This window comes from Nannobrachium achirus (assembly GCF_963921795.1).
Source record: "Nannobrachium achirus genome assembly, chromosome: 16".
Lineage (NCBI taxonomy): Eukaryota > Metazoa > Chordata > Actinopteri > Myctophiformes > Myctophidae > Nannobrachium > Nannobrachium achirus.
The window spans coordinates 51,067,485-51,092,217 of NC_137823.1; the positions used below are offsets into that span (position 1 = coordinate 51,067,485).

The 24,733-nt window shown below is 40.0% G+C and overlaps 1 protein-coding gene across 1 annotated transcript in view; it reads left to right on the plus strand.

Moving 5' to 3' along the window:
- Positions 1 to 16,852, plus strand: part of flvcr2b (FLVCR choline and putative heme transporter 2b) — a 24,937-nt gene extending 8,085 nt beyond the window's left edge. Inside the window, exons 4-12 of the mRNA XM_080744039.1 lie at positions 2,375 to 2,515; positions 3,669 to 3,736; positions 4,054 to 4,157; positions 5,116 to 5,226; positions 7,075 to 7,180; positions 7,618 to 7,729; positions 10,042 to 10,094; positions 14,138 to 14,276; positions 15,799 to 16,852. Of these exons, the coding sequence (XP_080600165.1) occupies positions 2,375 to 2,515; positions 3,669 to 3,736; positions 4,054 to 4,157; positions 5,116 to 5,226; positions 7,075 to 7,180; positions 7,618 to 7,729; positions 10,042 to 10,094; positions 14,138 to 14,215 (773 nt within the window). The 3' untranslated portion in view covers positions 14,216 to 14,276; positions 15,799 to 16,852. The remainder of the gene's footprint in view (positions 1 to 2,374; positions 2,516 to 3,668; positions 3,737 to 4,053; positions 4,158 to 5,115; positions 5,227 to 7,074; positions 7,181 to 7,617; positions 7,730 to 10,041; positions 10,095 to 14,137; positions 14,277 to 15,798) is intronic.
- The last annotated feature ends 7,881 nt before the right edge of the window (positions 16,853 to 24,733 follow it).

Genomic DNA, 24,733 nt, shown 5'->3' on the forward strand with positions numbered 1-24,733 from the left:
TTATCTTGATAATCATGATGATCTGTTCTGTGTGTGCGTGAGAAAAATAGTGGTTGATGTAGTGGCTAGAACAGCAGAGAATATGGCCGCAGACAATCCTATGCCGGCTGCTTTGAAAACAAATCGTATCACGGTCCAAATAATATGAAGGACCACCAAAAGTACTTTGCATTGGTTCTGTAATGGATCTTTTTATGGATTTGTTTTATCCCCAAATGGTTTCCACCCGGTTGTAACTAACCACTACATTGCATTTAAATGTCTCCAGATGTACGGTATGAGTGGGTGGAGAGCTCTGATTGCTTGTCTATGCGACACTAGGCAAACAGGAGACTCAGGAATCACACACAGGCACACACGCACACACGCGCACACACACACACACACCACACAGGGTGGGTGATGGGCATCCTGCTGTCAGTGCCATCTGGGGGTCCTCCTGACTCATGGCCCCTGCTGTGTGAGTCAGTGGAGAGAGAGTTCCATTAGTCTCGTTTCTGTAGGTCAGAGAACAGTGAGGTGATAAATTTGATTGAAGCCCCCTCTGTAAAGGAACTGACAGTAAAAGTTAAACTCCTAACGGCCTTTTTTAATGCAAATTAGTATGTAAAGTGTAAGAGAAGAGTCAAAGAGGTGCCATGCCCGCTCCTCTTTTACTGCTTAGATAGCCCCTCTTCTTTTAAGCTTTAGTCCCATTGATCCTAGAAGCACCAAAAGTATGTTTTTAACTCAAGTCGTACCTCCACTGAGCACCTAGTTATATTCTATCTTTTCGCTTAGTATGTGAAGTGGTTTGGTTGGGGGGGGGGGGGGGGGGGGGGGGGAGTATAATTAAACATGTTGATAGCTTAGTTTTTCGTACCCCATATCTATCGGACAGTGAAATAATTATTGACATCAATAAACGGAGGAAACATCTTATAAGTATAATGGTATTTGGGTTTATTCCAGGGAAGGGATCTTACAAGCATCAGAACGAAATGGTCCCAGATCAATTCTTCCTACGTTAACACAGTGATACAAAGGTTTTATACACATTCTGGGGTTACGTAAGACGTCTTTACGTCAAGCAGTCAGTCGACATATTAATGTGCTCCGTTTCCTAGGCAACTAGGGTTGGCGTGACACCCAAACTCCGGAAACAGCTCCGGGATTAACTTGATATTATGGTTTTCTGTGAGAGATTCTACCAAAACAATGATGATAACAGCCTCAGAGGCACAGACATTTTAATCAAAGCTCACTCACACAAGGTCTGCTGGCTACCAAATATGGAAACACATACAAATGAAATAATATATCTATACAAGAGTGATAAATACATATTTCTCACTATTACATGTCCACTTGAAGTGTAAGTGGAATTCCATAGTGAAAAACAGTAAGGCTGTTAATCAATTAATTATGATTAACGGCCTTCATGTCCACTCAGAATCAATGAAAAGATTAATTTCTCAGGACTAGCGTCTAGTCGGCAACCTGGCCAACTCGGGAACGATGTAAATAGGGAATGAATGCCCCACCCTTTAATGCAAACCCCATTATACCAGTTGTCATACGACTTGTTTTGACCATCTGTTTGCCTGTGTCCATTTATGCCCATATATGGAGATATCTGTCTGTCTGCGTCCATGTTATGCCCATATATGGAGATCTCTGTACCCAGGAGAATGGCAGCTTGAAATATAAATGACAGATAAGATAAGATAAACCTTTATTGATCCCAAGAGGGACATTCAGGTGACAATAGTCAATAGAAGTAAGAAACATAAAAAACACAGATAGAGGTAGGCTACAGGTAAGAGTTTCTTTACACATGGGGAATGTGATGAATAGACAATCCAAAATTGCAACTGAGAATATTTCACATCAAACTATTAATTTGGCGATACTTTATTCGAGCAGGTTGATGCTTTTATTTATTCACACTGACAAATCGACCTTGTTTCAGAATAACATTACGTAGCGTACTGTACTAATCGCACAAAACAATTATAATGCTCCCAGTGTGTAAGGACCTAAAAAGACAAGAACTAAATCAAAATAAAAACGAATATTAAAAAAAACTAGAAAAGTGCGCTTCTCTCTGGCAGGGCTGCCTACTCAGGGCTGTGTCTAGTTGTGCGGGCAATACAGTTGGTGCGACAGCCTGTGCAACGTGTTTGTGTTTGTATAGTGCTAAGATGTATTTGTTGTGTCGTAGGTCTTAACATCATGTTTGTCCGGCTATGAAAACATCAGGGCTTTGAGATAAATGAACACCTGTCATTGACCTAGAAGGGTATTTGCCAGGCAAGCGTGTGAGAATTAGCATTTAAGGATGTCGTTACTTATTTAGTAACACCTTTGTAACATGAAATGATGTTCTTGTCAGTTTTCCAGGAGCGCCCTGAACTACCTCCCACGCAGGCCCAGGCTACAGCTCGTAGCATTCCTCCAGAGCAGTACTCCTACACAGCTTCCATTCTCAGGTTACTCCGCAACAAGCCCTTCATCCTCCTCATCATCACATATGGTTGGTTTTCATCATTCACCACAGTCAAACCCAGAGTTCAATTAACTTTTCGTATTTTTACTGTGCACCAACAGTAGCTTTCAAACTACAGATTAACGTAAGGAATGTGTGCAAATTGAAAGCCTTTGATGCACAGGAATGAGATGGACGTGTCTATTCTTTATCATGGTGAAGCACTTATTTTAGCCACTAAATGAGCAAATCCAATCTAAAAGTAATTGGCGGTCATCAGCATCACATGTATTCTAAACCATTATCAGCCATTAATCCAGCAGAGAAGGGGGAGAAAACCACAATCTCCATGTGGCCTCCCTTGCAAGTAACAACAAAGTTTTGTGAAACAAATGTTGCCACACAATTTTCAAGGAGAATCCCATGGCAACTACAGTTTGGAAAATAAACATAAACTAAAGCAACCCGCAACTATGAATATTTACAAGCGACTTTACAGGAAGACCTAAAGTCGCTTATAATGAGCAGACTAGGCAACACAGATCAACGCAAAAACAATGTTCTTTCTGCTTCTGTTTGTGGTTAGTCTGTGTCAACTAAATGCCATAGACTGCCAGTCTGAAGGAGTTGGAAAGACTTTCTTGTTGTCTCTTTGGTGTGGAGTCACCTTAAGGGAACCACTGACCTCTTTACACACATAGACATACATAGTACATGTCCTGACAGAGCCATGTCTCTATCTTATCATAAAATCAGTATACAGTTGCAGCCCATTTGGTGATTAAAGATTCATAGGACCTGCTTTCCCTGTGGGGTTCAAAGTTTGTTGGTAGTCTGACAATGTTTGATAGAACAAGTTCGATCAGTTGCTTACTCTGAGTATCCTACATTTTGTGAGAGGGACAATTTTAAGCAATCAGTCTGTTAATTACATTTCATCCATGTCTCATTGACTGTGTGGGTGCACTTCTCTGTGTGTGTGCATGTTTTGTTCATGTAAATTAGTGAGTTGCCAGATAATTAAGCTGAGGTCGCTATGGGGTTTTCCCTCTTTAGTAAAGCTTTCTCTAGCTGGCCTGTCCTATTCTTTCTTTTTTGTGTTACTGGTTGTGCCTACTCACTCTCGACTCACTCATGATTCATAGTCATAATTTGTGTGGTAATGAACAGTATGTTGACTTGACACGTCTCCTTTCCACAGGACTGAATGTAGGTTGTTTCTACGCTGTTGGGACCCTTCTCAACCGTATGATCATTGAGCACTACCCTGTAAGTCTATTGCCGTACTGTATATAGAAAGGTGTATATTCACTATTTAGTTTAACATAATAATGCAACGTGAGATAAGATAACACAAGATAAGAGCAAATCTGAATTACATTTCATTGTACATCTTCGAGTCAGAAAACATACAATTGGATACTACTACAGTGTTTTGATAAAGATCCGCACAACTTTAATATTCTAATATATCACAAATAGTATACTATACTATGTATACTATACTTGCTGATTCAGCAGGTTTCCTAATTTAGACTTTTGAGTTGTAAGGTCATTAACGATGCTCCCTCCTCACTGACATTAAGGGCGAAGAAGTGAATGCTGGGAGGATAGGTCTCACCATTGTCATTGCGGGCATGGTTGGTTCCTTGATTTGCGGCATCTGGTTGGATAGGACAAAAACCTACAAGTAAGGCCAAAGAGAAATTACAGTCTGTGGTTCCCTTCTTTTTCATTAGACAATGGCAATTATGTGAAGACGAGAGCACACAATAGAAAGTCAAACAGTGAGTCAGTCCAGTAACAGTAAGTAAAAAGATTGAGGAGGAATTCAACAAAATAAAAGGAACAAAAAAATACTGTTTACTGATCCCAGATTGCATGACAATTAGTGGTATATGAAATCTCTTGTAGGCGAACGTCAGCCAGTTATGTAAGTGCCATCTTTTATTTGTAGTTTTCTGAGCACTGCTTGTTTATATTAATGTCCCCCTTTAGTGTTTATCTGCAGTTAATGCTGTTTGTCCAGGTGCAGCCCGCTGCTTCACTGACCCCACAGAGTCTCTGTCTGTGTTTTGATAGAAGCATCCAACCCCAGGGAGTCTGGAACTTAGCCCAGTCACACTAATGTCCTCTGCTTTGCGACCACATGCTAGATGTGTACACGCAGGCAGCTGAATGCGCTCCCACCAGGCTTTGAGTTTGAAGCCATTTTTGTTGAGCCTCCGTACTCTTATTCGAGAAGTTCACTATAATATAGTGCAGTACTAGGCTTGCTAGAGCTGTATATATATATACTGTATATCGTCACTGTCGGGCAAAAATATGTATCTCCGCAAGTTTCAAATTTGTAATTTTTTTGCAATGTAAAGCACTGCTTCATCATACAAGGCCATCGCACAAAAGTAGTGAAAACAGCTGATTTGTGCGAGGCGTTGTGTGCTTGTAGATCAGCTGTTTTCACTAGTTTAAATCATTTTAAAAATGATAAATACAAAACAAAGGGTTTTGGACGTATAAGGTTTCCACCCGACAACGACGATATACTGATATATTTAATAGTATCATTTCATTGTAACATTACAATGATCAGTAATAAATATATAATAACAATCATGTATCTTTCATGTGTATTTCCTTTCTTCCAGGCAGACTACATTGGCAGTATACTTCATGTCCCTTGTGGGGATGATCGTCTTCGCTGTCACACTGAGTTTGGGACATCTATGGGTAGTCTTCGTCACTGCTGGAGCTCTAGGGTAATTGTCTACAGTATTTATAGGGTCTATTTTGGCAATGAGTATTTAGGGGATCCTAAATCCTCAATTTTGGAGTTTAGTATTTAGGAAGGGGTGTTCCTGCGCAAAAGTAGCTTTTTTGGGCACATGCTATATCCTTAAAAACAGCTCCGCTACCCGTTACATTATGCATAAGTGTGGTTTGGGTGTTACAATAATATAACCAATAACTGTGCCAGATGCCATTGCCTTTAAGAGAAGACCCGCAGCCCATTAATTGAGGATTTAGGATCTCCTAAATCCTAAATCTTGAGCCCTTTCCCTCTCTCTGCATGAAAAAGCGGTGTTGCCTTGGAATCAAATGATATTGATACTGTACGGAGAATTATCACTCACACATTGCTGTTTCTGGATTAATTCAATGAAATGTCGGTTGATGCGCCGCTGTCTCCATAAATGTGGCCAAAATAACAGATGTATAAGCTGTCGACACGCCATGACGCAGTGCGTTGATAGCTTGTAAGTCTGTTTTTTTGGTGGGGCGCATCAATTTCTAGGAGGCAAAGAAAGACACCGCAGTTTGATTCGGTCATAGCTCTTTATGAAGCGATTTTTAAAACTAAAATTAAAATGTATTAATGACTTAATTAATTTAGCATCCCCAAAATACCATTCAGAGATAGAGCAAGTTGCTTTGCCCGCATTTCACAGGTTTAGGGTGAGGATATCGGCTAACGGGTGGCAGAAATTAGACCCCAGAATCTTTGTTTGCCTGTCTTTATACAGTACATACATGATGTGGTATGTGGTTAACATACTTTCTGCCACAATATTGCGAGAGAATTATTGACAGTCATCATGTTTATTTGCTTAGTGACACTTTTTACCTTGACCCACACACATGCACGCTTGACCCTCCAAACACACACACACGTTAAAGGTTTATCTTTGCATTGACCTGCAGATACAGGTATGTACTGTATGTGGGACAAAGGTATTGGATCTCCCCTTCTGGTAATTGGGGGGGGGGGGGGGGGGGGTTGGGGGGCTCATAACTTTGTAGATGGCAACTAAATATTCTATATATACTGTATACAGAGTATGCATTATATAATGTTTTTATATTGCAGGTGTATGTTTTCATGTTGGGTGCGGGCATTCCTCAATTCTAAAAATAATCAAATTAACCAAATGCACATTTGGTTCCATTTGCACACTCTGAATCATCAAATAGACAGGCACATAAAAAGGACCAGCTAGCTTCAGACCTTCAGAAGTTAATATTGAACAATGAATTTCTTTTGGAATGTGAAGCCGCAATGGGAGAAGAAGACAGCTTTGCTTGGCCCAGTGAAAGTTTTTTTTTTTTTTAAGATTTGTTTTGGGGCTTTTTATGCCTTTATTTGACAGGACAGTAGACTGACAGGAAACGGGGAGAGAGATGGGGAATGACATGCGGCAAAGTCATCCGGATCGGGAATCAAACCGGCGACGCCAGCAGGCATCATAGCCTAGTATGTGGTGTGCGCCTAGACCACCACCAATTTTGATTAAAAAAACTCACTCATTGATTCACTCGTATACCAAAATGTGTTTCTTCTTCTCAGGTCAAATATTTATATGCGATTAAAAGAAGGTTCGTGTGGTTAAGATTCAATACAAACTGGAATTCTCAATGAAAGAAGATAGCAGGGGTGCTACTAGTATCCCTCAAACCACCGGTGCTCATGAAAGGGAATACAATGAGCAAAAGAGGACAAACTGTGCCACAGAGGCACAACAATCCAGGTCTAGGCCTCTTCTGAACGTCTCAACGTTCATTCTTGTTGTCATTCAATATTTCTTTGTGTGTATTCTGGTATGTTCTAGGTTCTTCATGACGGGCTACCTGCCTCTGGGCTTTGAGTTTGCAGTAGAGCTGACGTATCCAGAATCAGAGGGCACCTCCTCCGGTCTCCTCAACTGTTCAGCACAGGTGAACAAGTTGTGGCTCTCACTGAGACAGAACGAGTTGTACAGCAAACAGAAAAGTTAAACACATGAATCCTAGCATCCCTTTTCTGTCATAGTAGACAAACATCCTACAAAAATAGTTGACCTACAAGCTCGCAAACCTGTCGCCACACGCTGTGAGCTTGTACTGTAGATTATAATTTATTGTTTTAATTTAAGTGGTTAAAAAGACGGAGGACTTGGAGGATAGAAATGGTAAAGACATCTCTCTCTCTCTCTCTCTCTCTCTCTCTCTCCACATGTCCTGTCTATACTGTACTATCAATAAAGGCTGAAAAAGCCAGAAAGACAAACATATGCCTTGACTTTCTGGATGTAACCTTGCTGAACTATTTGTGTCCTTGTCCTTGTGTAATTTCCATGCATCACTTCTAACCCTTGCCTATCTGTGCTACACAGGTGTTTGGCATCATATTCACTATTTGCCAGGGGAAGATCATCGACAGCTTCAGCACACTGGCAGGAAACATCTTCCTCTGTGTTTTTCTCCTCATCGGCACAGTAATGACAGGTAGAGACTTCTGCTCCATCATATTCCAGTTTAGTGCATTGTCATTCATTGTGGATGTATTATTAGATTTAATGGACTGTTGTGTACATAGATTACGTTGCCTAAAATTGCACCATTGGCAATGCTGAATAAGTTATAATAAATGTGTGTTAAATCAATGCTGCATGGTTACTGTAGGGTTCTCAACCTATGGGGGGGGGGTGTCCCAGATGACCGTAAAGTGACAATTTAAGGACTTTTAAGACCTTTTTAATATGTTAAGAGACGTTGTGAGCTTGTAGATCTGCCTCAACTCCTACAATTCCAAGTGCTTGTCAAGGGTGGGAGGTACCAAGTTCAAATATGATTATTTTGGGAGGTCATGGCCTGAAAAGTTTGAGAACCACTGCTGTAGGCTATACAGTAGTGTATAAGTGTACAAGTTAACTTAAACAGTTATATATTAACTTCACACGGTCACTCATGGTTTGAATTATATTCACGTAATGAGGGTGGAAACTCACAATGCCATTGTAAAAGGTTGTGTTTCCACTTTTTCCCAATCAAATGCTCCTCACTCATGTTTTTAATTTAGCACTGTGGTCATACGTCCAACAGAATGTTCTTGGAAATCTGCCGCTGTAGTGCAGAATAATTGGTCTGCAACAGTAAACAAAATCATCTGATGTCCATTTACAGAGAAATGGTGCTTTCCACCTCAAACGAGCATGCTGTCTTTATTCCAACCACATGAACCCTAGCATCCCTATTCTGGGCATGTTATAATAGACAAACGTTCAGCGAAAATAGCAGATCTACAAGCTGGGTGGAGATGCATTGTGAGCTAGTGGATTGGCTATTTTCTGTGAAGAGGCAGGAAAAAGCAGGGAAATATATAGATGCCTGTCAACGACGTTTATTAGGTTCAGGTTGTTTAAGGTTGTCCATAGTTCCTCTCCCATACAGAGAACAGCATGTCATGGTCACACTTCATGCCTCAGTTGGCAGCTCATCCAATATAAGTTTTAAAATGCCACTTAGGTCTAGTGCATGGTCCATTGAGGAGAACATGTGGTAATATGTAACTTCTTAAAATGATAGCTACTGAAGGCTGTGAGTAGCTACTGTATAATTTCCACAATGGACAGGATTCTTTTTTTTTCTTTTCCACTTAGATGCTTCTCTAATGAGGTTTTACTAGCCAAAGGTCATCCGCAAGTATGACACTGATTCTCAAATGTTTTAATTTCAAGGACACACAGTATGATATGCATATTGGTCAATTTGATAGAATTTGTATCTCTTTGACCACACTCTATTCCACCATCTACAATCTGTAAAATCCTTTAGTGTTAATTTAACTTTGAATTATCTGATTTACAGACTAGCTAAACATTTTTGTAGTGCATCAACCCCGTCATGCAGCAACAGGTGTCAGGCAGCTTCATGCAGCTGTCTTGAATTGAAAATGGCTTGTAGCCTGTTGCTGTATGGCTGCTAGTGTGAATGCAGCATAAGGGTCCACTTGTTTGGTAACAGTGTTGCTATTTTGTCCATTCCCAACACTGGTTTCTAACAACAAAATATTTGCTGTAGCTGGGTACCCCTAGCCTAGTAAACTTGACTCCTCCCATCTTCTGTATGAAGGCAGGAAGAGTCTGGTTTACGAGGCTAGGGTACCCCCGGGAACCAAATATCTCCCACCCACTCCGACCACAGGTTGAGAGCAAGTGCACTAGAATAGATGACATAGGCCACATTTCATTTGGGAACCTATTCAGCCTTCATATAGTGTCACGTTCCAACTCGACCTTGAGTTGTGAAATGCATGAAGGGATGAAGTGAAACTGCTGAATGAACGAAGGCAGACAGGAGTTGAGTGTTAGAATGAGCACTGTGTGTGTTCAGTCACTCACTACTATGTAACTAATGTTCCCAAATGCGAGTCGAGTGTCATTCATTGTTCATTTAACATTTGATAATGCCCAGTTTGAAAGTCAACTGCAATGCATTGTGTAATTTTAGCATGTCTGGCATGCCAGACAAAATCTTCCTTAGATGACCAGTCATTTGACATTCAATGGATTATTGTACTGGGGAGATAAATCGGTTGTTATGTCTATGTGTCTGAGAGCCACCTAGTGGACACTCATATTATTTTACTTAATTTACTTAATTAAATCGAAAGGTATGTCTCTCACTAGTAAGGATACTGCAGAAGTATCCTGATGTACTATTAAATGGCAATAACATTTAAGTGTAAATCCTTTTTTGATGGTGAGCAGTCTCAGGCATAATATTTATACTCTTGTCTGTTGTGCTGTTTTCTGCAGGCTTCATCAAATCAGACCTGCGGAGACAAAATGCAAACCTGGCCACAGCAGCAGTAAGTGTCAGAGGGAGACAACACAGGGCATCACGCTTTGGTTGTTATGGGGGCTATTTAGGCCAGTGGGTGTTTTAAGATGGTATAATGATGATGGTGGAAGGACAATACCCTAAAGCTTAGCGGGTGATTTTGCCCAAAATTGCTGATCTACAAGCTCACATTGTGTCGTGCTGCGAGCTTGTGTGCTTGTAGATCGACTATTTATGGTGTGCGACACTGGCACGCAACTAAGTATAAATCTGGCTTAAAATATACTTGTCGTACTCCCCTTTCCACAAATCCCTCAACAGCAATTACGTGTTTTCTACAGAACATAATTTTTGTCAGGCGAAAAGCATCGATTTTCTATTGATTACTCATGCCATGGAGAGTAGAGTTCAATAATATTTTTTGGTTTTTGTCACATTCCTAAGACACAAATTTGATTCGAGTAAATGTACCCCCATTGATTCCGGATGGTGACCCCAACGGGTCACCATCCGGAACGAATGGGGGTACATTTATTGTTATCACAATTTTGTCTTAGGAATGTGACAAAAAACAAAAAATATTATTGAACTCTACTCTCCATGGCATGAGTAATCAATAGAAAAAAGTCATTTTGGGGGTGAACTACTCCTTTAATGATACTTAAAGTCTAAAACATTTGGAAAGAGTTAAAGCTGTACTGTGGAAGCTGCTCAACTAGTGGTCAGTAGCGGTATTGCTTTTTTCGGCCGGAGTCGCCGCGGATCACCGGAACGGGGGTCCGCGGACCACCGCGGCCGTCGCAAGCACCTCCGCCTTGCCGATACGATTCCGTAGAGCCGTCTCCCATCATTTTTAGACCAGAATTGAGGGAGTAGCAAGCAAGATTCCTTCACCAATGTAAACAGTTGCTGAGGGAAGCTACTTCCTTTAGAGACAGCAAGACTCGCTGTGATTGGCCGGTGGTGTATGATCGGCGCTGTGATTGGCCGGTAGTGTATCATGTGGGAGATGACATCATTTTGCCGGGAAATTCTCCCCCCCTCACAACTCATAGAAAACATATAAAGAGAAGGCTTCAGAAGCTGAAAATAACAGAGTGGGGGTTCTAAAACTTTAGCGATTTAACAGTTAGGACAATTTTAAGATTTGTTTTATAAAAAAAGTTACATGGTATAACTTTAAGTATAACTTTGTTGAGCATATTGACATAAGCATTCAGGTTTAACCTTGCAGCATAATTGTACAAATCTTCATTCACAAATAATATGAAGCTGACAATTTAGTTCATATGTTAATTTACACTATGCTTCTGAATTAGCCAATCTGGTTGACTAAGTGAGTATTGTTTACCCAGTGTATGGGACAGGTGCATGGTAAACGTGTTTGTCTGTCATGTCGTTTGCATGAAGGACATGTGCTAAATATTACATGTGGAACATTTGCTGTTCCAAAAATAACTTTTGTCATGCTGCATGCAGGCATGCACCCGTGTCACCTTTTCGCTAAATTCACCTTTTTGAATCAGAAATAGATCACCTATGTCATTTGTGAAGATCCAATGACAAATTGTTTTGTTTGTTTGTTTGTTTTGAGGTGTACTCAAGTGAGAGTGAAGCATGCCTACTCAAAACAAAAGTTTGATGCATGCCTACTCAAAGCTAAAGAGTGTTGCATGCCTACTAAAGCAAAAGAGTAATGCATGCTACTCAAAGCGAAAGAGTGTGATGCATGTCTAGACTCTAGAGGGTTCTGGCGGGATGTCCTCTCTGGGTAGAATCCTACTCGCTACACTGCCATTATGATTTCTTCTTGTGCCTACTCAAAGGGAAAGTTTGTTTCGTGTTTGGTTGCACGTGAGCCGACTGTCAAACAAAACGTGGGCCCTATGAGTGATTTAGGAGAAAATGATGCATTGGTCGTGACGCAGGAGGATGCAGGGATTCATTGCAGCTGGAGTTGTTCATGGCTGAAATTAGAGCTTGAAATTAGAGCTTGACAATAAGGTTAAAGGCTAAGAGCATATGTTCTCTCTATGGGGTGGAGGGTTATCACAACTCATTTTAGGTCACAGGTCAGACAGGCCAAAATCTGGTTTTGTGTGGCTGTACGTGCGTTCTACTGCTTTTAATTCCCTCAGGGTTTTTTTTATGAATCTTTAGGGGTTCAAATATATATATTTTTTAGAACAACGACACAAGTGCACACAAGTCCGTCGAAGGTGTGAAAACGCTGCAAACGTAACATTTCTTGCATAAAACTGTGTAGGCAGGCACAAGTACAGAAATATGCAGATGCAATATTTTCATCAGATTTATAAAGCTGCACTGCTGCACATTCTGCACAATGTGCAATCTCTGCCACAGAGAAATACACTATGCAAACAAAGCCAGTCATGCTTTGCTGGCACAATGCATGCACAGGAAGAAAGTCTATGATCATGGTTTGGTCATTATGGTCATTATGACAGAATACAGCCAGGTAGTAGCCCGCAGACCCTGAGAGGACATACCTCTGAACCCCCTAGATGATCTGTCTTTCTCCAGCTCATACTTCCTTCTCACCTTTTCCAGCCCTAACCAGTTGCCATGCCTGTACATGGTTTGTCTTGTTTGTCCTCAACAGCCTGTCCATATGTCAATACTAACTATATATAACCATGTGACTCGGACTGCTTCACTTTGGTGTCTGGGAACAGAGAGCCTACTGTTGTACTCTGTCAAAGCTCTAGTTCTATTTGTAATGTTTCAGGGGGATCTGCATGTCTTAGAAAGTAAGAAAGCATGAGGCTTTCCATTTGTTGTTAATCTCAGTTATTGCGCTCAGTGCATGAGCAGTTCTGGCTAAAGGAGCTTCTTGTCTGAAGGATAGCATTAAAATATGAATCACGCTTGCATAGATGTGTAGTAATTTATTTATTGATTAACACATTGGGAATATTGAACTGAGAGCAATTTGTATACGATCAAGTAAGAGAGTAAGTGTTGTGACTCTTAAAACATTTGGCATGGACAGAATGACACCATTTCAAGCAATGCTGTCATATTGTATGGGACTGAACGGTCCTGTGGATGATTGCAGAATAAGGGGATTTGCATGACACTGTTAAAGTAGAGATCCATGATGAGGGGTGAAGTTAACTGCTGAGCACTGACTCAAAATATTGTTTCTTCCCTACCTGCAAAGCTAACGATTTGTTTAGGCCTCAGGTTAGGTGAGCAGAAGGTCCCACGATCCACACGATTCAATGTTTTCCTTTTATCACTTCGCTAAACAAAAAAATAAAATAAAATAATAACAATTGTATCATGTGGATCTCGAGATCAGCATGGGAATGGTGTGGTTCCAAAGTAGATCTTGGACTTCATGTGGCCATCCTGTGACATCAGTCATCTACGGCATATCTATGATGCAAGGTTTCAGATCGATCTGAGCCCATTCGACTTCTATTATTATAAATACATTAAAGTTCAATATTTCAAGTCGTATAAAACATAAGGTAGCCTCCTCTTATTGACGGCTCGCCTCCCACAAATTGTAAAAAATGAAGGGATATGAAGAACTACCTAGGGCTGTCACGATATGACATTTTACATGACGATTAATTGTCACTCAAATAATTGGCGATTAACGATTTAATTGTGTTTTTGTCATTGACAATTACATTTCTGTTTGGCTTTTAGGCTTTGAAGTTGCACATGGCAGATATGACACAAAACCTAAATACACGAAGAAATTACTGACATATTTGACAACTTACTACTTAAAAAATAACATTGATAGTGGAAATAGCGATCTATAAGCTCACAACGCGTCGCGATGCGACACGTTGTGAGCTTGTAGATCTGCTATTTCCACTATTTCTGACATTTTTCAACATTCACGATTATGACGATTATGACAAAATAATTGTGATAATGTAAAATAATCATGATTAGACGATTATGTAATAATTGTGACAGCCCTAGAACTACCCCTTATATTTGCAGCTCTTAAGGTAACTTCATCCCACATTGTAAACTCACTCCAGCTGTTACCCCAACACCAGTAGTGACCACTAGCTGTTGTTTTAGGCTGAAAGAAAGATGTTGGAGCAAGACTATGGAGCCACGGTCTTAATCGCCGGACCGACTCCTCCTCCTCAAGTTTGATCAATTAACCCCTTCAAAAAAAAAGTCCCCAAATCATAGCTCGACAAGCCGACGGGCAAAGGTAGGAGCACCCACAATTACCACACCCTTTCTTGATTATCAACATTCCACAGTCCACTGTCTATGATCAACACTTTACACCCTGTCTTAAATGATCAACACTCGACAACACCCTGAGCATGTTTTCTGTTAATTACTCTTAATTATTATACTCTTATATTCCATGTTTCCATCATCATACACAGGTCTCAGGTATATTCTAATCATACTGTATTTTTCTTTTATGTTTGCAGTGTTGCAAGAGTTAGTCCTACTGTGCAATAACATTTTACAAACTATTCGTAAAATGTTATATAAGATTTATTTATGCAGCAGACAAGTGCAAATAAAATGGCACAAACAAGAATAAACCAATCCCCCCACCTCATTCCCACATACAATTATAAATACATTATTGAAAACAATCTAATAGCAAAACAAAGTTTAGACTGCATTTCTGTTGTGTAGCAATGTTTTGTGGAGTAATGTGCCTTCATCACCCTTCGTGTGCTGATGCTTGACTCGTTTGATATCTGGTAACACATTAGAATGAGTTATAAATAGTTGTTCAAGAACAAACTATTATTAAACTATTCACTAATGACTTGTTAAATATTTGGTAATAGTTGAGTAAACCCTCTGTGCTGCGAATTCCTCCTTTATTCCAATGGAATAGACAACACCAGAGCTGTCTTCTCAGCCTCACCTACAGCTGGTCACATCTTGCCTTCTGAATGTTCTTATCAAAACACCCATTAATTCAATTTTTTTGAATGTTCTATTTACTATTTATAATGAAAGGTTATGGTTAGTGTTACCAAATATCTTTAAAGGTTGGTGTGGATATTGGCTGCTACAGTATACTTGCATCACAGTGATGTGGGAAAACAATTTATAAACATTACATTCTAAGATAAATGTGAAACATTTAACTTGACATTTGTGGAAGCTTAAGGCCATGCCAGTAGCAGCAGCTCTCTCTGTCTTCAACTCCATATAGTATGGCTGGTGCTCTGTTGACCTCTGGAACAATCACTTACCACACAGTGCAATTTCATTTGGTTTCATTTGTTCACTGTCTGAATTACAAATGGATACATTAACACTGAGGATTTTACTGTGTATGTGCCATGCCACATTTTAACAACACACATATGACACTACTGGTGAGAGCAGTCTCACCACACTGTTCCTACAACAAACACACTGCTCCTTTACCTGAGATAGTTTGCAAAGTTTATGACCATGGAAGTATTATTGAATGCATTATTTGTGTGATTTCACACACATACACATACCGGTATATACAGTACACACAAACACACGCACGCGCGTACCGCGTACAGTATGTCGCACGCACACCTTTTTGGCATGCTGACATCTGGGCTTAAAGGTTTATGGATACTGTACTCTTAAGTTTTGAGGAATTATAGCCTATTTTCATGCATTTTAATACAACAACAACCAAAAAAACTTTCCAGCAAAGGAAGGCTCTGTATTGTGTGCTTTGTAATGCAATTAACATATTGTGTTTTCATTAACAGTGGCCTTCAGATTATCAGGATGGTAACATACCAGCACCCTCAATCCTCAAAGAAGCAAAGTTGTAGGCAAGGACACATCCATGCGTACAGCACATACATGCACACACTAATGAACAAAAAAACTATCAAAATCACCAAAAATTGCCGTACCTGTAAAATGTGAAGCTTAGGGAGAGACTGTTGGGAAGTGTTTACACCCAACTCCCCTAAAATTATTTAAGAGTCGGAAACTAACTACTCTTGCCTAATTGTAGTGTCCATGTTTTATTTGTGTTATTTATCAAACCTTGTCGGTATTGTTTTGGATCTAAATAATTATGAATTATTATACTATGAAATTCAGTGCACAATCTTTATATTTTACAATGATTTCAATGTTAAATTTAAAGCTGTTTTATAAAAGGATATTAGAATTTGAATATTTTTGTACTAAAATTCAATCTGTATAACATTTTAAGTTTGTTGATATTTTTGATAAAGCACAATTGTACTTTTTATTACATTTGATTATAAAGGTTGGATCAATACTAATGTCAGACTTTTCATAAAGGAAGAGTTATTTTTGTACGTAGTTAGTTACCACACTGATTTTCACAAGAGTATTTTTAAGATCTTTAAAGTCATTTTATATTGTTTATAAAAATGAATCCATGGCTACCCATTGAAGGGGAAAGAACATGTGTAAAAGGTGCAGTAAATGATATCGTTTGGTTAAACTGATTGTATTCATTGCTATAGAGTGTTTATTCAGTAAAAGCAGTCTCCATGTCTCTCCATCTGCATCAGTAGTTCTCTTCACTTTAGAGATTTCTTTTAAATGTTCAAAAACAGCAGATGTACAAGCTTGCAGCGTGGCAGAAGTGACAGGCTGTGAACTTGTACATCTACTATTTTTTTCTATCAGAATTTAGAGCTATTTTACACAGTTTAACATCAAAATAACACTTCCACCACCATTAAAATATTGTTTTGTTTGTAATGTTCTTTACGATTTATGTGTTTAACAGTTCACTGTGGTTGTCATTTTGTTGCCATAAAAGTGTTTATATGTTCAGTTTGTTGGTTTATTTTGTACCATCCATAATTTACATTACTTTCATGATCATACTAATTCATATCAACTTTATTTTGGTACTTAAGTTTATATTATCACATTTACATTCATATAAGTTATGCCAAATCATGCATACTGTAAACACTGCACAGAAAAACTTTGAATAAATTTACTATAAGGTAAGAGAAAACATGTCCTGAGTTATCAAACATCACTCATCATTTGATACTCGATTGTGATACTTTTACAGTAAGGGATATCACCCAGTAAATGTGCCTCCTTAATATAAGTATAGGCTAATCTCAGTTATCACATGTACACGCAAAGCTTGATGGAAACTATCATTACAACAGTTCCTCTCATTTCACATGTCATTTACCCCACTAGAATGTCAGACATTGCTTTAAGGGGACTGGAAAATGGCTATACATTTCTTAAACATCAAAATTATTAGGCAAATGTGTACTGTACAACAGCTAATAATAAAATAAAATAAACAATCTGGATTGTTCCTTTTTATTATTATTTATTTATTTTATTTTTTAGGGTAAAATATGTCCTTACAACGAATAGCATAAACACCACAGCTGTTTGTTATAGGGCCTGGCCCTGACAAAAACTATAGTAGGTGTCCCTGATGGCCACAAGGGGGTAATATTGCCACATGAAATAATTAATTCTGTCCACTTTCATAATGGTACAGCTTACTGTATTGTTCAGGACCTCAGCATCAGTTCATTAACATTTCCAATTTCTGAATTTATCGTGGACATATGAAGTAAGTTACAGTATGAATGTAAGATAACTGATATTGATACATCATTCATTCTTGTGTCTGGATGTGATAAGGGAGTGTACGTTTAAAATCCACTAGAGGGGGCTGGTTGACAGATTTTATCTTTTAAAAAAATGTCATTGCCCCCCCCCCACCCTTCAGATTTTTTTTGGGGACCCCCCCTGCGTGACTTGAGGAAAATGCATGGCCCCCCCTCCCCAATAAACTATATATATATATATATATATATATATATATATATATGTATACACACACACACACACACACACACACACACACACACACACACACACACAAACAGTACTAGGAGACAATAAAATTAATGCTGACCTATTAATATAGCACCCTATTTGACAATTGATTGATTGATTGAGGGTACAGAACAGTACAGTTCATTGATACAAGATCAACTAAAAGGACCACCAGAACGCTTTTGGGATTAAATGTGGGTCTCTTTGTACTCAACTAATACAGAAAGGGTCACATTCTCATACATAATTCGGTAGTCAGTGCGAAATTATGGAGGGAAGAAGTTGCAACATTCTTGCATATAGGATACGTTTGCTCCACTTTGTCAACCGCAACAAGGAATCGCTTAGTCCACGTCTGTCCACGGGACATGTATGTATCCAAGCTGCTTAATAATGCATCCTCCATCTCCCTGTGTTTCTTAATTCTTCAAGTTCAACCACAATGTAACCAGGCGGTAGCCTAGCCCTATTTACCTCGGAAACGGGCGATCAAAAAATAAAACGAGCGGCGGCCAGCAGACTCGCAAAATCTTGCAATAAACCAAACAGCAACTACTTTAGCAAGATAACGTCTCTCTCTCTCTCTCTCTCTCTCTCTCTCTCGCTCAGTCTCTCTCTCTCTCTCTCTCTCTCTTTTTTTGTTCTGGTTTAAGTTCATCATGGCTCGGTCAATTATGAAGCGATTAAAACAAATAAAACGTCACCTCATTCCTTGAAAAGCCTCACTTCCATGACCAATGACTATTGTGTCCCTATTACATCTAAAGATTTAAACGTTGGCTGAACTGCCAGTGCGCCATGCTGTGCGCTCCCAAAATGAACAAACTGATAGTGCGCACAGCGCACTGCCACCCTGGCAATGCCGATACGAAATTAATAGGGCATTCATATTATTCAAGTCATTATACAGCCTACCAAAAGCTGTATGGTTTAAAGTAGGCCTAATTAATATAGCCCTGTAAAGCCCTGTGTTGGTTCTGTCTGTTCGCTTCACAATCACTTTTGTAGAATGCAACACAAACTCAAATTTCTCTTTTGTGTCATTTCCTGACAGTCGCTCTAAGGAAACTCTTACATTTAAATGCATTAAACTCTCTTTTCTGATCGCTGATCTTCTCTCAACTTTGGCCATTTTCCTCCTCCCCAGCGGAGCACTGCGCCGTCAGCGCAGAGTCGCCGACTGCGCCCAATGAATGCGTTCCTTGTGGTGAGATTTACAGAAGCGGAATATACCAAGTCAATCAGGGGGAACTTGATAAATATAGGGGAGGAAACACGTATGAAAAATAACAAAAGAAAACATTTTTTAATACAAAATTCAACAAATGAAAGTTGCATGGACCCCCCTCCAGCCAAAATAAAAAAGTCATGGTCCCCCCTGACAATCAAATTATTATTTGAGAACCCCCCCCCTTCATGGACTATACCAACCTTAAGTATTAGACGAACACTCCCTAATCAAAACGCAGACAAAGATATAGGTCACGTTCCAAGCAGGCCACTATCTTTGAACTAGAAAGATGCAATTGGAAATTGCAAGTGTGTAACGTTGCCGTGAATTTCGTCTTACAATTTGAATTTTCCCAATTCAACAGCAACAAGGTGAGTAGTAGTGTGCAAACTATAATACGACACTGCCCTTAAATTAGCTACCACTACCACATTCATTTTAATTGAACTCTGGCGCCGCCTCCTGATATCGGTGTTTAGCCATTTAGCATGCTTGTTGCTTCCCTTGACAGCTTGGGTCGACTCACTGACAACTGGCACATCATGGTAGGCCACTACTTTCCCCCCAGAAAGTCTGGTAGGCGAGGTTAGGCTACTACAACAGCGAGTCATACTGTGAACTGATTAGGCTATTTGGCTAAGGTAAATCATAGTCAGTTTCACACAAGCCTATCCATCTAGCTCTGGTCCATCGATGGACGACGGGTCTGTCAGAGCGTCTCCTCCCGGAGACGCTCTGACAGACCCGTCGGGAAACGCCTGGACTCGAGATTGTCGGCCCCTCCGAGCGCTCAACATCAGTCAAAATAAACTAAACTACTTCACTACTCACCAAACCAAAGGTAGTTTTGCGTTGTTGAAAGTCTATTCTCCGCGGTGGTAAACCTCTCAGCACCCCACCTACTCTGTAAAATACATTATTTTTGTCATGAAATAAAACGCACACACCTCAGGCCACCTAGCGGCCACCGCAGATACAATGGTTCACAACCCGGAAATAAGCGGCGGTCGAGTTGGATGCACTTTATTTCATGCCAAAAATAATGTATTTTACAGAGTAGGTGGGGTGCTGAGGGGTTCACCACCGCGGAGAATAGACTTTCAACAGCGCAAAACGACCTTTGGTTTGGTGAGTAGTGAAACGGTTTTGTTTATTTTGAGTGATGTTGAGCGCTCGGAGGGGCCGACAATCTCGAGTCCAGGCGTTTCCCGACGGGTCTGTCAGAGCGTCTCCGGGAGGAGACGCGATGGACCAGAGCTACTATCCATCCAGCTCCCATTCTCTTCAAAATGCTGTTGTATGTTTATTGACAGAAGGTGACATCTTCTCTGCTTAACACAACTGCATAAACATATTGACTACAGGCCGCTGCCTCCTAGCCTACTCTTGACAATTTATGCTACAGGTGGGTTCCGTGGGTAGCACTGCACCACAACAGAGGGAGCAGGCCTGGGGAAAATTACAAACATGAGAACCCTGTTTTGATTACAAGTCTTAATACACACACCTGGACATGAGACATTACAACCTGGAAGTGAGACAGTACACACTACAAAACCTAGGAATTACGAACATGAAATTAGACACAATACAATATACAATGACTAACACATAAACCACCAGGGAAACATGACTAAACAACTTACTGAACCAAACCAAAAGCGAGTGTTTAAACATTGTAAAACGTATATATATCAAGTGATGTTAAATAGACTACGTTTAGCTAATCTTCCATATCAGAGGGGCACAACTTTTCCCCTTTCTTTTATTAAACAAGAAAAATAAAAAATGACAGAAGTTGAGAAGACAAGATTCACACAAGATGTTTCTTGCATGTGAAATAGCTGTGCCACACCTGGGTATGTTTGCATTTCATGACTTTGCACATGTTTAGTTGTTGTTTTATTGTTCTTTGACTGTACTGTATGGCCTGACTCCTAAGTGCTCCTGTTTTAAAGATGTATTCTTCTGATATGTGGCAGATGGAATGGGAATCACAAGGTCAAAAGAGACAGTAGTGCGCAGTGCTTGATGTGAGAGTCACTCGTGGGTCCAAATCATCTCCAGGGCTGTCTGAGTGAGTAATCCCCCTCCCTCTCTCTCATATTAGCACACATTATAGAAGAGTAAAGCTGTGGCCTGCTGTGATTGTGGCCCAGAAGCATTTGCTTGTCTAGCCTCTCCTTTCCTTTATTATTCACTTGAAATGTCTGTATTTGGAGCTGCCCGGCAGGAGAGTGGTTCCTTCTACTGTTGGTGGAAAGGAGAGGCTTTTCAATTGAGTGATTGATTCAATACTTTATTAACAGTTGCAAATAGTACAGTGGCACGATATTACTATGATTGCTAAAAGGATAACACAAATTTCTTACATTTCTGTTGTGTTTAGCTTAGAGGACTTTTCTAGGAGCAGTTACAAATTTCAGAGGTGCTCTTTTCTTTTTGATGTTTGTTGGTAGAGTATTCCACATTTGGGATTGAAAGCACTATAAACCTGTTAAGATCAGATTCAAAGTTTCACTTTCCCCAGGCGCGGCAGAGGGAGAGCAGAGCCCAGGATTACTAGGCAATTGGCACTGGGTGAAAATGGGTTACAAAATCGTGGGATAAAAATGAAAAAATAAAAAAAAGATCGGAGTTCCACTTACGGTACTCTCAACCCAACACATGTTTGCCTTGCTACTGAAGCTTTATTTAAAAATGCAAATCTTACCAAACCTGTTGGCTCAACATAACACTAACCTCAATATTAACCTATAACCTATCAATGCCTAATCCCAATCCTAACCCATCTTGAATCTTTTCATAATTGTAACCCTACTTCTAAAAATAAAATAAACTAAGAAAAAAATCTAAACTAAGTAACCAATAAATAACCTTAGTATTAATGGGGATCCCCACATGATTGTTTTCTGGTTTTACAACTGTGGGGTCTGTTGGTCACTACGATAGTAAAGCAAAAGATGTCATATGTCATCCAGAGTGTAGTGACAAATTACCAGTATTGTCATTAAAACACATAATGGGTGTGGACTTTACTCAATACAGGGACTCAACCACAGGACATATTTTGACACAAGGTACTTACACGATCTGCTAAACAATATGGATGTAATTTGTATTTTGTAAACTGTTCTTAAGGCTGGGTATGCAGGATTAAGGAGTGCTTCTATACAATGGGTTACAGTCTTTGGATATAACTCATAGTTCGCAATGCACATTTCCATAGAAAGTTTCATCCTGTACCAATGATGCATGATGGCAAGGTCCAGTGCTGCCTCATGCTGGGCTGATTCTATCTCAACGCTATGTTGTCTACACTGTTGTTATTCAGATATTATCATCTATCCACACCCTCAACCACTAAACCCACTAACCCTAGCCAAAACAATGACCATTTGGCCTTTATTATGTCTAGTGAGGTGGGGTGAAAGCATTGTGTTTTATTTTAGTTGTATGGTTGTGTCATATGATCATACTGTACTTGTGCATATGTACTGATTTAGATGAATTGTAACGCCAGTTTTATAGCTTCTAGTTAGAAGCTTCTAATACTGTAACAGGGTTATTATATGTTTTGTTAACGTTACCACTGGATGAGAGGAAAGAGGCCGCACACTCTTCAGCCACGATGCAAATAATTTATTTACAAACGTTTCGACTGTTGCCAGTCTTCATCAGGGTTTAACAGAATGACCGAACAAACATCACTTTTATAGGGGCTGGGAACAAAGGTGGAGTCATCTCAAGGAGGTGTCCTCAATCTCCCCATCAACATGGGTGGGGTGGGTAATTGCTCATCACTGGCAAGTGACTGAAAAACTGCTTGTGTGCCCAAGTGACTTATTAAAAAAACGTTACCACTGGATAAATCTTTATCCCTACAGTCTACACTCTTTTTGCAGTGTAGGTTGCAGGATACTTTGCACAGGCTTCCGAACAAGCACCGCATCCATACAGATACCACATGATGTTCTGGAAACAAGGAACGTGGTGCAGTGAAATTTAACTTTGAAATTGTTCCCGATAGTAAACGCTGGCTCTGTGCCTACAAGCACCGCTTGGTACCGGTGTTTACCTTATCTTCGTCCACCCCACAGAGGAGATTAAAACTCTTCACTCTTCTAAACCTGTGTCTTAGTTTAGCCATTCTTATATTGAGTTCTTGTTCTGAGACATTTTAGCCCAGGCAAGATATTAGGTGTCATACACACATACGTACATACTGTACAGTAAGTACACACACACACACACACACACACACACACACACACACACACACACACACACACACACACACACACACACACACACAGGCGACACAAGTGTTTTTTAATATGCCCTGTTTGTTGTGGCTCCGCTGGGTTGATTAGCTGCTGCAGTTGGGGGAATAATTTCTTCCAGCATTCCCTGTAGCTTATGTGTTGTTGCTTTGATTTATTTATTTTTAATGGGGAAAGAACTGCTCAGTCTGTAAAAAGGGAAAAATCACTTAATTTTCCTCCACCATTGAGCTACCGTTTTGGCTTTTAGAGCATATAGTGCCCCACCCGCCCATCCATAAATCGAAACCTCCATTAATGTGTGTGTGTGTGTGTGTGTGTGTGTGTGTGTGTGTGTGTGTGTGTGTGTGTGTGTGTGTGTGTGTGTGTGTGTGTGTGTGTGTGTGTGTTGTGTTCATGCATTTGTGTGTTTTTCATGGAGCATAGGCTACAGTCAGGGTCAGAGTCCTCTATCCTGGGTCTTCTTTTCCATGTCTGTCCACACTGCTTCTCGAGGTCCCTGCGCCAGGTGTTCTATGGCCTTCCCCTCTTTCTTGTGCCTTGCAGGTTCCATCTAAGGCATACAGTATCTCACATAAGTGAGTACACCCCTCTCATTTCTGCAAATATTTAATTATATCTCTTCATGGGACAACATTGAAGAGATGACACTTTGATATAATGTAAAGTAGTCGGTGTACTATGGAGAACAGTGTCATTTTATTGTCCCCTCAAAATAACTCACACAGTCAGCCATCATACAGCCATTAATTTCTAAAATGCTGGCAACAAAAGTGAGTACACCCCTAAGTGAAAATGTCCAAATCAGGCCCAAGTGTTAATATTTTGTGTGGCAACCATTACTTTTAAACACTGCTATGACCCTCCTGGGCATGGAGTTCACCAGAGCTTCACAGGTTGCCACTGGAACCCTCTTCCACTCGTCCATGACCTCCATCCCAGAGATGGTGGATGTTTGAGACCTGGTGCTTCTCCACCTTCCATTTGAAGATGCCCCACAGATGCTCAATAGGGTTTAGGACTTTAGGTCTGTAGACATGCTTGGTCAGTCCGTCACCTTTACCCTCAGCTCCTTTATTAAGGCAGCGGTCGTCTTGGAGGTGTGTTTGGGGTCGTTATCATGTTGAATACTGAAATTAAATCAAAATGTTACATTTCAAGATTCCAATAAAAAAAAATCAGGATTCCAATTCAAAATAAGTAAAAATAACAGATCTACAAGATCAAAACGCATCATCAATAACGCATCGCATCGCTATGCGTTTTGAGCTTGTAGATCTGCTATTTTTGCTTCTTTTGTATGAGATACTAGGACGTAGC